General features: G+C 41.0%; 1 protein-coding gene across 9 annotated transcripts in view; it reads right to left on the bottom strand.

Moving 5' to 3' along the window:
- The window catches only part of WDSUB1 (WD repeat, sterile alpha motif and U-box domain containing 1), a 60538-nt gene extending 48199 nt beyond the window's left edge, over positions 1-12339 (bottom strand). For 2 of the 9 annotated variants that reach the window (XM_055292026.2, XM_055292027.2), the window contains exons 1-4: positions 11977-12124; positions 8144-8565; positions 5515-5699; positions 1292-1384 (exon numbers count right to left, since the gene is read on the bottom strand). In XM_055292026.2, the coding sequence (XP_055148001.1) occupies positions 1292-1384; positions 5515-5699; positions 8144-8541 (676 nt within the window). In that variant the 5' untranslated portion in view covers positions 8542-8565; positions 11977-12124. Of the gene's footprint in view, positions 1-1291; positions 1385-5514; positions 5700-8143; positions 8566-11754 lie in introns of those variants that run through there. The other 7 variants (XM_055292023.2, XM_055292024.2, XM_063646015.1 and 4 more) reach the window with 7 other exon arrangements.
- Between the last annotated feature and the right edge of the window lie 1455 nt (positions 12340-13794).

Genomic DNA, 13794 nt, shown 5'->3' with positions numbered 1-13794 from the left:
ATCCCAGCATTTTGAGATTACAAGGTGGGAGGATCATTTGAGGCCCAGAGTTCGAGACCATCCTGAGAGACAAACTGAGACACTGTCTCTGTAAAAAATTTAAAAATTAGCCAGGGCAAGACCAGGGAGAGGAGATGGAGAGGGTAGGAAGAAAATACCTCAAGGTTCCAGAATATCAATAGCCAGGAAAAAGGAAAATTAGAATGACACATAGACCTGAAAAGAGAAAAATTAACGGACTGTATACAGACCATTCAGTGTCTACCTCCAATCTCTCCCCAACTTCACCCTTAGTATGCTGCACAAAAGCCAAGCATTTATCCCTGGCGAAACCTTTCAAAAAAAACAACTGCCTGGGAAGCTCTAGGGTGACAGAGTGTCTACTCCCTAAGTCCCCAATCCCTCACCCAGAAGGGCCAACTACCCACCTCCTCATCCTAGAGGGAAGCCAGCAATAACAAACCACTCCTGTGCACAGAGCTTCTAAACATTATGGTCTAATTCTTAAATGCAAACAGAATACTAAGCAAAAAGGGGACCCAACTGCAAACAAAGATCAGAAAACAGAAGGGAACTTGAAGCAAAAACTCCTAAATGACATCCTGAGAGTTCTGAGATCTTACATTTATAAAAGACACTATGAAAAGGAAACAAAGAAGATAGTGAGCTTTTAGAATCTGAAAATATGATTAATGCGATAAAAGATTCAAAAAAAGGTTAAGAGAAAAAGCAGAGAAATTTTTCCCTAAAGTACCAGAAAAGAGAGAGAAATGTGGGGGATAAAAAAAGAGAATCAATTCAGGAGGCCCAACATTCAATTAATGGAAGTTGTAAAAAGAGAGATGAATTAAAGAAATAACATAACGGAATACTTTATTCCAAAACTGTACAAAATAAGCTTCCTGACTGAAAGGGTCACCTGACGGAATAGTACAATGGATGGGAAAAGACCCACACACTAACAAAAAGCAGTACCTACAGTGAATAAATAAAAAAAGTAGTGGTATAAACAATGTTTACAGAAACTGTGAAAACCACAAAGGCGTTGAAATCAAGTTCAAAGTGGTCACCTCTGGTGAGCAGAAATGTGCATGGCAGTAGTATGGGTGAGGTCATGATCAGCAATGAGCATCTGCTTTTTAAATCATGTGTGTTACTTTGACTAAAAGTTTCTTAAACCATATTTTAATACTTACTTTTAGATACTCAGGGTACCTTAAGTAAAAAGATTAAATAGAAATTTTATCCAGACCACAAATCATTTTAGAGAAGCACTATTTAGCATACATACCTAAGATATGGGTAAGAGAAACAACCCAAATTCTGACTTGGCAATCCTGACCACATGATGCCAACCGAGAACACTGAAGACCTTGTTCTCCATCTAAAATTTATAAAAAATACATACAGAGAATTTGTAAAACACTGAACCCTGCCAAAAATTCCCATTTCTTATACTAAGATCTATTAATTCTACTCATTTAAACCATGTTCACAAGCTATTAGTTAACTTATACCATTTAACAAAATGTTGATTAAAGAATTTCTTTTAAACAAGGTACTATATGGGATTATTAGTCCTCAAGTTGCTACAAAAAATACCTTTCATTTTCCTTCCTCAAAGAATAGAACTCAAGACTGCAAGAACCAATATTGAGCCACTAAACAGAGCATCCTCTAACTCAATTTTAGAGTCTATGAGGCTAGCATTGATGGGAAAAATTAGGAAGAAAAGTCAGTTACTTTGAGAGTGTTAAATGTTTAATCATTCCCAACCTTTTTTTAAGGTCATAGCAATTTCTTCCTCTTTTTTTTTTTTTTTTTGAGACAGAGTCTCGCTCTGATGCTCAGGCTGGAGTGCAGTGGTGCGATCTCGGCAGCTCACCACAACCTCCACCTCCCAGGTTCAAGCAATTCTCCTGCCTCAGCCTCCCAAGTAGCTGAGATTACAGGCATGTGCCACCACGCCCAGCTAATTTTTGTGTTTTTAGTAGAGACGGGGTTTCTCCATATTGGCCAGGCTGGTCTTGAACTCCCGACCTCGCAATCCGCCTGCCTCGGCCTCCCAAAGTGCTAGGATTACAGGCGTGAGCCACTGCACTGGCCTAAGGTCATATCAATTTCTTAAAAGCCTGATCTATAGTTCGCATGGAATAACAATGGGAAATTTTTTCCATTTGATTTAATCAAGCCAAAGGCTGGAATTATAGAAATCAAAAATAACATCAATTCACTCCATTTGGTTGAAAATATTATATTATTTAGGGAAAGTAATCAGTTAAATGGTGTCCCAGAAGCTCTACTACTTTACACTTACTTAATTTTAGTGTATCATTATATATCTACTAGATTAAGTTCCTAAACGATTGTGGATAATGTAAATATTGATATCATCAATGCAATTTTATACAAGTTGCACCTAATATCACATGTAGGTTCATCAATTAAGTTTTGGCACTCATATGCAGTAAAGCACAATTAAGAAATTGAGGCTGGGCACAGTGGCTGAAATCTGTAATCCCAGCACTTTGAGAGGCTGACACCAAGAGTTTGAGACCAGGCTAGGAAAGATGGTAAGACCCTGTCTCTACAAAAAATTTTTTTAAATTAGTCGGGTGTGGTGGCACACACCTGTAGTTGTAGCTACTTAGGAGGCCGAGGCAGGGGATCTCCTTGAGCCCAGGAGTTTGAGGCTGCAGTGAGCTATGATCACACCACTGCACTCTAGCCTGGATGACGGAGCAAGACCCTGTCACCAAAACAGAAATCTAATATCCATCTTAAGATTGCACTCTGGCTTAACAAATTTTCAGTATATAAAATTTAACAAATGTATACACCTGCATGTAAATTTTTTCTATGGACTCTGCCTCTTTGAAAGTACAAACACTTTACTAACGAACAACGAATTAAATTCCATTTAACTGAAACCTTTTCTAACTCCATGGGACTTCCATATTTCAATAGCATTTTTGTTTTTTTCTGTAGCATAGGTTTACCCAAAATGTATCCTTTCTAAGAGAGATCTTGAGGGATACAAGCAATTCCTGATAATCATTGTCTTTTTGAGACAAAACATTTTATTCAATAAACGGCTGAGAGCAAAATATTTCTGTACTAGACCTAATCAGCAACCCTATTTGTTTCTTAACTAAATAGATCCTTTGAAGTTAATTCTGAAGTTCTCTAAGTAGTGAAAATTCAGCTAAGACAATGGAAAATTACACAGGTTACAATGTGCTTATGTTCAGTATCTAAATATAATATTTAGAAACATACTTTTCTTCAGGAAAAATATTTAAATTATAATAACCTAAGCTACACTTTATCATTTAAGAACTGGAGAGAAATGATCATTTACTCTCAGGTGCAAACAGGATTATTTTTCCTTATTTCAGCAAAATGTCACAAGATGAGTCAATATGTCATAAGTATTTACAGATAATAACAAATACCAAATTAAACAAATTTAAATTATATACTTTGTCTTCTAAATAAATACAGTTGTTCCCACAAATTCCTACAATAATCACTTTAAAGCATGTATCAATTTGTTTCAGAGAATTTACTCATAAGGTTAAGATATATTTCAACAGCAACACTAAAGGAACTGAAGAAGGCACAAAGATTAAAATTATACCGAGAGAAGTGCATAATATGTTCTAAAGGCAGGGAGGGGATGTGGTTATCATTTCAGAATCTCACCTAGAATTCTCTGCCTGGTTTAGTGAGCCTTTCCTGACCCCATAAGCTCCCAATCTCTCCAAATGCAGGACAAAAAAGTCCTTATTTTTATTCTAATATTAACTAATATAATGGTATTTTCATTGGAAATGTATCTTCAGATCATTTAGAACCAAAAAAGGAACCTAGATCTCTCCACACTTATATAATTCACCAGATTCATTGAGTGCCTACAAGATGTGGAGAAGGTCCCACAGAAATGGAAGCAATGGCTTGTTTGTTACAAGCTGTTCTTAGAGTAAAATATCACAGAACAATATATTAAAAGAATAACTGCCTTAATTAAATTAGGGAGGGAGTTTAACATAAGAATGGGTTTATGAAAAGAAAATCTATTATTTCACAAATCATTAAAAGGAATCTTACTCATCAATCTACATTTCAAGGCCTACTTTGTATCAAGCACGATGAAGAAAAGAGACCCAGGCCCTGCCTGCCTGGAGCTTACAAGCTAATAGGAAAAACACCATTAAATATTATCCATATAAATATAGAATTAAAAACTGTGATACTTAGTACTATAACAGAAAAATAAAGCATGCAAAAAAAAAGACTATATCAAAATTATACAGATTTAGTACAGGTGTTAAGAGCAGAAGAGACTTATCTTTAGTGATTTTCAGCCAAATTCTAAAGAATATTAACAGCAAACCAGGTAAAGGGTCTGCATGCAAAACCCTTGGAAAAATCTTAGAAACATTCCAGGAATTGAAGAAAGTCAATGTGGCAAAAAATGCATGAGGCCAAGAGCAATTTGAGATTAGGGGAAGCAGAACATGTTTTGCTTTTGGGATTTGAGATCTTAATCATATCTGAACAAGCCATTGATGGGCTTGAAAAGGGGGGAAATACCAAAACCTTCCTGTCTACTCTCTGGACCTGTTTTGTCCAATAGGGCAGTGACTGGCCATATGTGGGTACCAAAGACTTGAAATGCAGCTAGTCCAAATTGAAATTTACTATCTATAATATACATACCAGATTTCAAAGACTTAGTACAAAAGATAAAATCTTATTAATAATTTTTATTATTAATTATTGAAACTACATTATAGATATATCAGGATATATTATTAATTAATTTCATCTACTACTACAACATTTTAAATTTTCCTAAGTGGCTTGCATTATGCTGTTATGGATAGCACTGGTCTGGTAACAAGACTGCAGGGGGACAAAAGCTACAGAACTCCCATCCACTAACACGGAAAATGAAAACTCTAAAGAAAGAACTTTCCAAATCACTGTACCTATTTAAAACCAAAAGACTATATTCAGGAGTTTTGTTTATTTCTAAAAAACTAGTTGTGTTGGCAAACATTTTATAAATTTAGCTTTTGGAAGATTAAATTAGTAAATGGAAAACATAGCTTCTATTTCCAATTTTTAAAGTTTACATTTCTACTTGAATATCAATATAGTGTTCTTTTAATTGCAATTATATCAATAGGGTCAGGTCCTCTAAATTGCCATATCCAAGGAATCTGAATCTGTTGAACCAATTTGAGTCACCCCCTGCATGTAATAAAGAATGTAATTTTCTTGCAGGAAACTCCAAGACCAAAAAAAAAAAAGAACGCGATTTTCTCATATATTTTTTCATGATTTCATTTTTGGTCAAAAAAGAGAGAAGGATAATCTCTTTACAGGAATAAATTAAGAGGGCTCCTCACTCTACTAATGATAACATAAAAAAGAATAAAAGAATGAAAAGTCATATACAGCACAAATTACAAATAGGAATTTCTAGTGCTTAAAAGAATAACCAACCAGAAACTGGCTGTGAAGAAAAATCGCAGCAGGTAATTCCAAGATCATGTGCTTTTTCACTATGCAGACACCTCATTTTATCATCCCACACTGTTAAATCACCACATGAGGAGCCAGTGACAAAGAAGCTTCCATTAGGAGAAAATGCACATGCCGCCAAGGAGCCATCTTTAACACTACCACATCTGAAATAAAAGCAAAAAGTGGGTTTTCATTTCAGAGTATCCTTTACTTTATACCAGTCTCTAACAGCAGCTTGATACAGTGAAAAGAGAATAAATGGCTATCACAGAACTAGAGAGAAAGGACAATTGATGCCTACAGAAATAAAATATCATTTATATGCTATGAACTGAGATATACAGTCTAAAAGCAAGGGAGGATTTAAATATCCTCTCTTAAACATTTTAACTGGTATGTTCAAGCCTAAATTACAAACCAAAGTCCACATATCTTCATATTTTTCCACATGGCAAATCAGTATAAACACATTAAAATCTGTAAAACTTAACCAGAAAAGCAATGACAAGCAACATCAACTACAGCCATATTTTTTAAAAAAGGTAAGATAAGACTATTTTTATTGGAAAATATGTTATTGGAGTCAAAGGTACTTTCAATGTCTGTATTAAAAATTACCCAGAAGCAATGGCGAGGTCTTCAAATATAAATTATTTATGAAAGGAAAATGCTGTGGGCAAGTTAAAATTATGTTAGGAAGACAGGGAGGCACTGTGCTGAAGTATTAGTATTTGCTCAATTAAGAAAAATAAGCTGTTAAAAACCCAACAATTAACGCACTGTCCCATCCAGCAGGGTATCTATCATTTATATATAATTAATTACATAGTTTAGGGATAGTTATATATCCCTAAATGCTATAGATGCTATAGAGCCAGAAGTCATCATTGGATAAGTAAGATTCCTTAGCTGACAGCTGGATTTCATGCATATAAAAAAGATATTTGGCCTAAGTGTTTATTAACACCACTTAAAACACGTCACCCTCTTCAACCCAAAGACCTAAGCTTAAATGAGCAATAGTTGTTGACCAACTGGCATTTGTGCTCTGAAAGATGTTGGGAGACAGAAGGAGGGGGAGGTACACTAGGCTATTTTAATTGGTAATTACATAAAAGTGCATGGTTTCTAATGTACTTAATGTCATCTATAAGCGTTAGCGTGAAAATTTTAACTTTTTTTTTTTTTGAGACAGGGTCACTCCGTCACTCAGGCTGGAGTACAGTAGTGCAATCCTAGCTCGCTGCAGCCTCAAACTCCTGGGTTCAGGCGATCCTCTCACCTCAGCCTCTGGAGTAGCGAGGACTACAGGCACACGCCACCACACCTAGCTAATAAAACTGATAATTTTTGTTACGTGTATTTTGCCACAATATAAATAAATGTGAATAGTTTTAATGTTGTTAAATTGCAACACAACATTACCAATGTAAATTAATTGGTTTTTTCCAAAAGAGTTTTTCAGGTGAGTTTTTAAGAAACGATAAATAACACATCACCACCACACCAGGCATGAGGTTCCTTCTTCTGGGCTTGGTCATTCATCCAGCAAGAATTGCAGTCAGAGAAATAACTGCATCTCTTAGCTGAGCTTTACATACTATTACTTTATTATTGAAAACACTTGGGCCGGGCGCAGTAGCTCATACCTGTAATCCCAGCACTTTGGGAAGCCAGCCGAAGCGGGTGGATCACATGAGGTCAGGAGTTCAAGACTAGCCTGGCCAACATGGTGAAACACGGTCTCTACTAAAAATACAAACAATTGGCTGGGTGTGGTGGCAGGAGTCTGTAATCCCAGCAATTCAGGAGGCCGAGGCAGGAGAATCGCTTGAACCCGGGAGGCGGAGGTTTCAGTGAGCTGAGATCCCACCACTGCACTCCAGCCTGGGCAACAAGAGCGAAACTCTGTCTCAAAAAAGAAAGAAAACACTTAAACCACAAGTGACAAAAATAAAGCCTACAATTACTGAACCTTCAAAATACTGCTTTAACTCTTACAATAAAAAAAAAAAAAAAAACCATAAAAGTCTAACAAGATTAACTCTTAAGATCGGAGCTAAGCAAATCTACTATAAGAATCATATTAAACATCTCTCCGGGTTTTTGACCTTTAGAAGGCCAGTTAAAAAAATTTTTTTTTTTTTTTTGAGACAGAGTCTCACTCTGTCACCCAGGCTGGAGTGCAGTGGTGTGATCTCGGCTCACTGCAAGCTCCACCTCCCGGGTTCACGCCATTCTCCTGCCTCAGCCTCCCAAGTAGCTGGGACTACGGGCGCCCGCCACCATGCCCGGCTAATTTTTTGTATTTTTAGTAGAGATGGGGTTTCACCATGTTAGCCAGGATGGTCTCGATCTCCTGACCTCATGATCTGCCTGCCTTGGCCTCCCAAAGTGCTGGGATTACACGCATGAGCCACCGCGCCCGGCCCGGTTAAAATATTTTTCCTTGTGCTACCTGAAAACCACTGGCTTCCTAGAGTCATCAAAATATTTTTTTTTTCTACATCACTTAGACTGTGCAGAATATCAAAATATTTTGCTTTCAGTTTTTTTTAAGTACACCTAGTCAACAGGATTAAAACAGGAAGGATTTAAATATCCATACCTATATAACTTGTATGACTGTGCATTCCACAAAACCACAGTTCCATCAGCTGCCCCTGATGCCAAACACGTGGAGTCTGGGGAAAACTGGCAAACCCTCACAGGGCTGCCACTAGGCTGTTCCATCACTGCCAACATCTGTCCATTTTCAGTATTCCATAGGACAGTGGTACCATCTGTTGAACACGATGCCAAAATATGTCCTGAAGGGGAGAAACAGCAGCAGTGGACAGCATAGGTGTGAAACTTCAATGGAGAATGTGGCAGTTCAGTAAAGTCACGTAACGAGTACAGGCGAATTGTTTTGTCCAAGGAGCAAGTAGCCAAGAGGGAAAAGGAGAAGGCACAGCAGTTGACATCGTCACCATGATCAGCTAATGTGTGAATCAGTTTCACCATGTTCTTTATTTGAAGTAAAACAGCCTGAAAGTTTTAAGCAGATGAAGGTTATTTATTCTAGGAATCAGATACATGCAATTTGAATCTATATAAAAGGGCCAAAATGTTTTAATTTGCTCAATGAAAGCTTCTACATCAACATTTTAAAGCAGTGGTCCCCACCTTTTTGGCAGCAGGGACCAGTTTCATGGAAGACAATTTTTCCCTGGACTGGGGTGTGCGGGATGGTTTCAGGATGAAACAGGTCCACCTTAGATCATCCGGCATTAGATTCATAAGCAGCACACACCCTCCATCCCTCGCAGGCACAGTTCAAAATAGGGTTTGTGGATGCCTGGAGCCCCAGCTACAAAAATTAGCTGGGTGTGGTGGCACATGCCTGTAGTTTCAGCTACTTGGGAGGCTGAGGCAGAAGAATCCCTTGAAGGGAGGAGGAGGTTGCAGTGAGCTGATATCGTGCCACTGCACTCCAGCTTGGGTGACAGAGCGAAACTCCGTCTCAAAAAAAAAAAAAAAAGAAAGAAAATCTAACACTGCAGCTGATCTGACAAGAGGTGGAGCTCACTCATGCCCTCACCTCCTGCTGTGCAGCCCAGTTCCTGACAGGCCAGGATGGGTAACCAGTCCTCAGCCCTGGGGGTTGGGGAGCTATGTTTTGTTTTTGTTTTGTTTTGTTGAGACAGGATCTCCCTCTGTCGCCCAAGCTTGAGTGCAGTGGCATGTTCTCAGGTCACTGCAACTTCTGCCTCGCGGGTTCAAGTGATTCTCCCACCTCAGCCTCCCAAGTAGCTTGGATTACAGGCATGTCCCACCACGTGGGCCCGGCTAATTTTTTGTATTTTTAGTAGAGACCGGGTTTCCCCATGTTGGCCAGGTCTTGAACTCCTGGCCTCGTGATCCGCCCACCTCGGCCTCCCAAAGTGCTGGGATAACCGGTGTGAGCCACCGAACCCGGCCAAGGGAGCTCTGTTTTAAAGGACAACCTGTTACCTGGGATAAGAACAATTTGGAGAAAAAAAAATATCTATAAGACCATAACCTCTGATTCTCACAACCACCATTGTCATACCAACAAATTTCCACAACTCCTCAAAAAGAACCTTGTCAAATAACTTCAAACTGATTTGATGTTGAGCTTTCAAAACCTAAGGTGTTTATTTCACCTTTGAAGCCTTTCTCATAAGGAGTTCTCAAAAATATCTCATTCCGGATCTGCTCATCTCAACTCAAAAAGTATTTCCTATTCTAATAAACTATCTTAGCTGCTCCCTCCACAGGATGGAGCGAAGGCTATCTGCTCCGCCTTTAAAATGAAACTGTAGGATTTGCTCTTAAAAAAAAAAACAACAAAAGTCTCATTGAAAATTTATTAATAAGTGGCCATGTTGAAAGCTGTCCTATCATGGTTTGTCATCCTGTCTGATAAATAGTAAAATTATACAAAAGACTTGAGGTGAGGAGCCACCTCTGAATGAATCAAGGAAACCAAGAAAAGAAAACCTAAGAAAGTGTCAAAAAATGAACTTAGCCACACCACGCTCAAGAACAAATTTACAAATTTAGAATAAAATCAAACTCCTCACCATGGCAAACAAATCCTATATAATCTTATATAATCAAAATCTTATATAATTCCCGCCTGCCCACTTCTCAGATCTCAACTCCGGCCACAGTCCCTCTCTTCTTTCCAGCCTCCTTGGCCAAACAGTCTTCCGTCTCCATAAAGCGGTTTTCTCAAGCTGAAATGCTCCCTCTTCCCTCTGCTCTTGGGATCCTATTTGTCTTTTAGATCTCAATTTCAATGTCTCTCCTCAGAGACGGTTTCCCTATTTAAGGTAGCCACTCTCTAGGCTAGCACATCACCCTATATTCTCAGCAATTGCCACCAGCATCGGATATTTGTTAAATTGTCTCCCCCGACCAGGATGTAAATCCCAAAGGAGTAGGTACTTTGCCATCTTGCTCATTTATCTATCCACACCATGTAAAACTGTCAGGCACTCAATGTACTTAAATAAATATATGTTGAATATTTATTTTGTTCAAGCCCAATTGAGTTCCAGCCTTTAAATAATCCATATGTAATATGAAATTAGAACACCTACCAAGACTAAATATATACACACACACATATACACACACACACACACACACACACACACACATAACTGACGGTGGAAAACTGGTGTCGAGTGAGGCAGAATCAGCTCTGAGAGGGGCAGGTATAACCTTGATTTGTAAAATTGATAATCCTTTGTCCTAGTCTTATTTACGGAAACACCTCTACCAAAAAAAAAAAAAAGTCTGGGCGCGATCGTGCACACCTGTAGTCCCAGCACTTTGGGAGGTCGAGATGGGTGGAACACTTGAGCCCAGGAGTTTAAGACCAGTCTGGGCAACAAGGCAAGACCCCATCTCTCCAAAAAAAAATAATAATTAGCTGGGTGTGGTGGCGAGCACCTGTAGTCCCAGCTACTTGAGAGGCTGAGGCGGGAGCATCACTTGAGCCCCGGAGGTGACGCCTGCGGTGAGCTGTAATTGCACCACTGCACTCCAGCCTGGGCAACAGAGCAGGACCCCATCAATCAATCAAACAAATATTAAGACATAAGGAACATGCCTTTCCCCATCTTCATCTTATCCTTTTAGGATAAGTTCAGCCTCTTTTCTTCGAACGTAAACTCCAATAAAGCCTAAAAACCAAACACGAAAATTTCTGGTAGACTATCCCTGTACTGTGGTCTTGAAAACAATTTAGACCAGGTGGTGCTTTCTGGAGAGCTCACAAACCCCAGCAGTGCAAGTGCGCACAGGTGATTTTCTAAACAAACTTCGGCTCCCAGCCCTCTGCGGCACTCAGCTCCCTTTGCAGTTCCAGGGCATTCAGTGGGAAGCACCAATGCCACCGTCAGCTCAACAGTTTGTTTCGAAAAAGCTCTCAGGCCTACCCAGGACCTGCCTTGGTGGGGTTGGGGGGCGGTGTGGGCGTTCCCTCGGGCCTCGGCTGTCACGCGAACAGTAAATTCCCGGGCACACCAGGTCAGCTGGCCAGCGTAAACACATGGATCCCATCTCATTCAAAGCAAACCCGAAAGGTGTCCAGCGCTCCCCAAATAAAGTCCGCGACTTACACCCCCCACTCTAAGAGCGGCCGGGCCTCTGTGGACTGAGCGACCCCAGGCAGAAGGGAGGCCTGGGAGGCAGGGAGCTCACCCGCAAGGGGCTTCTTTCCACCCGACGCCGACACGCCCGCCCCGTCCCGGGCCAAGGGTGCACGAACCACGCCTCGCTGCACTCAAGGTCCCAGCTGGGCCCTGCTGCGCGGTTAGAACCGGGAAATGGAGGGTTCAGACGCCTCACGCGAGCAGGCCCAGCCGCGCTTCCCCACCTACCGCCACCGCTGCTGAGCCGGCCCGTGGGCGCGGCCGCTCTCACCTGCAGGACCCGGGACGCGCGTGATCCGCCTTCAGGTGCCCACAGGCGGTGCGGATCACGTGCCGCGCAGGTGAGGCGGGCGGGGCGGGCGCCAGCGGAGACCCAGTGCAGGGGGAACAGGCCCCGCCCCCGAACGCCCGCAGGGACCCAGAGCGGAGGGAACAGGCCCCGCCCTCCGAACGCCCGCGGAGACCCAGGGCGGAGGGTAGGCCCCGCCCCGCGAAAGCCTGTGGAGACCCAGGGCGGAGGGAACAGGTCCCGCCCCCGGGACCGACCCCTGAGGCGGCGCATGCGCGCTCTTTCGCCCGGACTGCGAGTTCTTCCCGACTTCTGGCTCCTAGGGTCAAGGCGAGTTCAGGCTTGCAAAGGGCCTTCCGTCGCAAGTCTTTCTGTTTTGCTAAAGCTGCGGTCGCAAGGCCTAGTGATCGCCTGAAACGTCGTTTTAAAGGGGCATTGCATGGAATGTTCGGCCATCCCTGCTGAAAGTTTTTACCTCTTTCTCCAGTTCTCCACCCTGCACTGTGTTCTCCGAGGCCAGTCTCCCAGATTGGCCTTCTCTATTTTGGCCACCCTGGGCGGTCGGTGACTTGGCGTCTTCTGCCCTCGCCTCCGCATTCAGGTTCCCCTAGGGGTCTCTCCCCGGCAGGCTGCCTGCCCCGGGCCCCAGCCCTGCTGTTGGTTGGTATCCTGAGCTCACTGGAACCCCGGGCGCCTTTTCTTCAGCCTTTCCCAGTGCGTCCCAGTGGCTCACGGTAGACTGATTTCCATGTGTCATTGACTAAAAAGTGGCCCTGCCAGTCCTTTTTGAGATAAAAATTATCCAGAAAAAAAAAAGTTCCTGAGCAAGTTACCACTTGTTAACTAAATGCACGACATAGTGTGGGACTATGTTCAGATGAAAAAGATGATACAGAGAGCTTTTATTTTTAATCCATGAGGAAACATTAAAACTATATCAGCCTGTGGAGACCAAAGTTACATTTGAAGAGTGATGACCTAAAATGCTGACATTTAAAGATGAAATTGAGACCGTGGGAAACTATTTGCAATGAAAAAGACTAAGGGGAAAGGGAAGATCAAAATTAGGATTTTGTGAAGTTCTTGTTAATTTTTTAAAATTAGCGGAGTGCATCATGATTGAGACTCTGAACACCAAATTCCATTCCAAAGTATTGCCAAAATAGTGTTTTTCTAAAAACAAGTTTTTGATTGTATAAATAATAGAGCTCTCTGTAGGAAACACAGAATATATGAAAATAAATAGTCAATAATTACAGCACTCGGAGATAACCCACTCAGAGATAACATTTTCTCTCAGTCTTTCAGAAAAAACAGTAATTTTACAAAAAGTCCTGGAAACTGCCTTTTTAAACAAACTTGTGTCATGAGCTGTTCCCATGTCTAAAATTTCACTAGCTTTTTTTCCTACATAATGATCTACAGAGAAACATACCATAAATTATTTAACATTTTCCCTGTTGCTGGATGGTTTCAACATTTTTGCTCTTAGTGTAAATAATGCTGGATTAAATATCTTTGTACCTAAATCTTTTTCTTTTAGCCTCAATATATTACCACGTTATATACATAAATCTTTTCCCATATTTATGAATATGTACTTAGGATAAAAATTGAAATGGAGGCCAGGTGCGGTGGCTCACGCCTGTAATCCCAGCACTTTGGGAGGCCAAGCTGGGTGGATCACCTGAGGTCAGGAGTTCGAGACCAGTCTGGCCAACATGGTGAAACCCCATCTCTACTAAAAATAGAAAAAAATTAGCCAGGCATAGTGGCACGCACCTGTAATCCCAGCTACTC

The sequence above is a fragment of the Symphalangus syndactylus genome, chromosome 9 (genome assembly GCF_028878055.3).
Source record: "Symphalangus syndactylus isolate Jambi chromosome 9, NHGRI_mSymSyn1-v2.1_pri, whole genome shotgun sequence".
NCBI lineage: Eukaryota > Metazoa > Chordata > Mammalia > Primates > Hylobatidae > Symphalangus > Symphalangus syndactylus.
The sequence above is the reverse complement of the archived record's forward strand: the minus strand, read 5'-3'. Positions and strand labels throughout refer to the sequence as shown.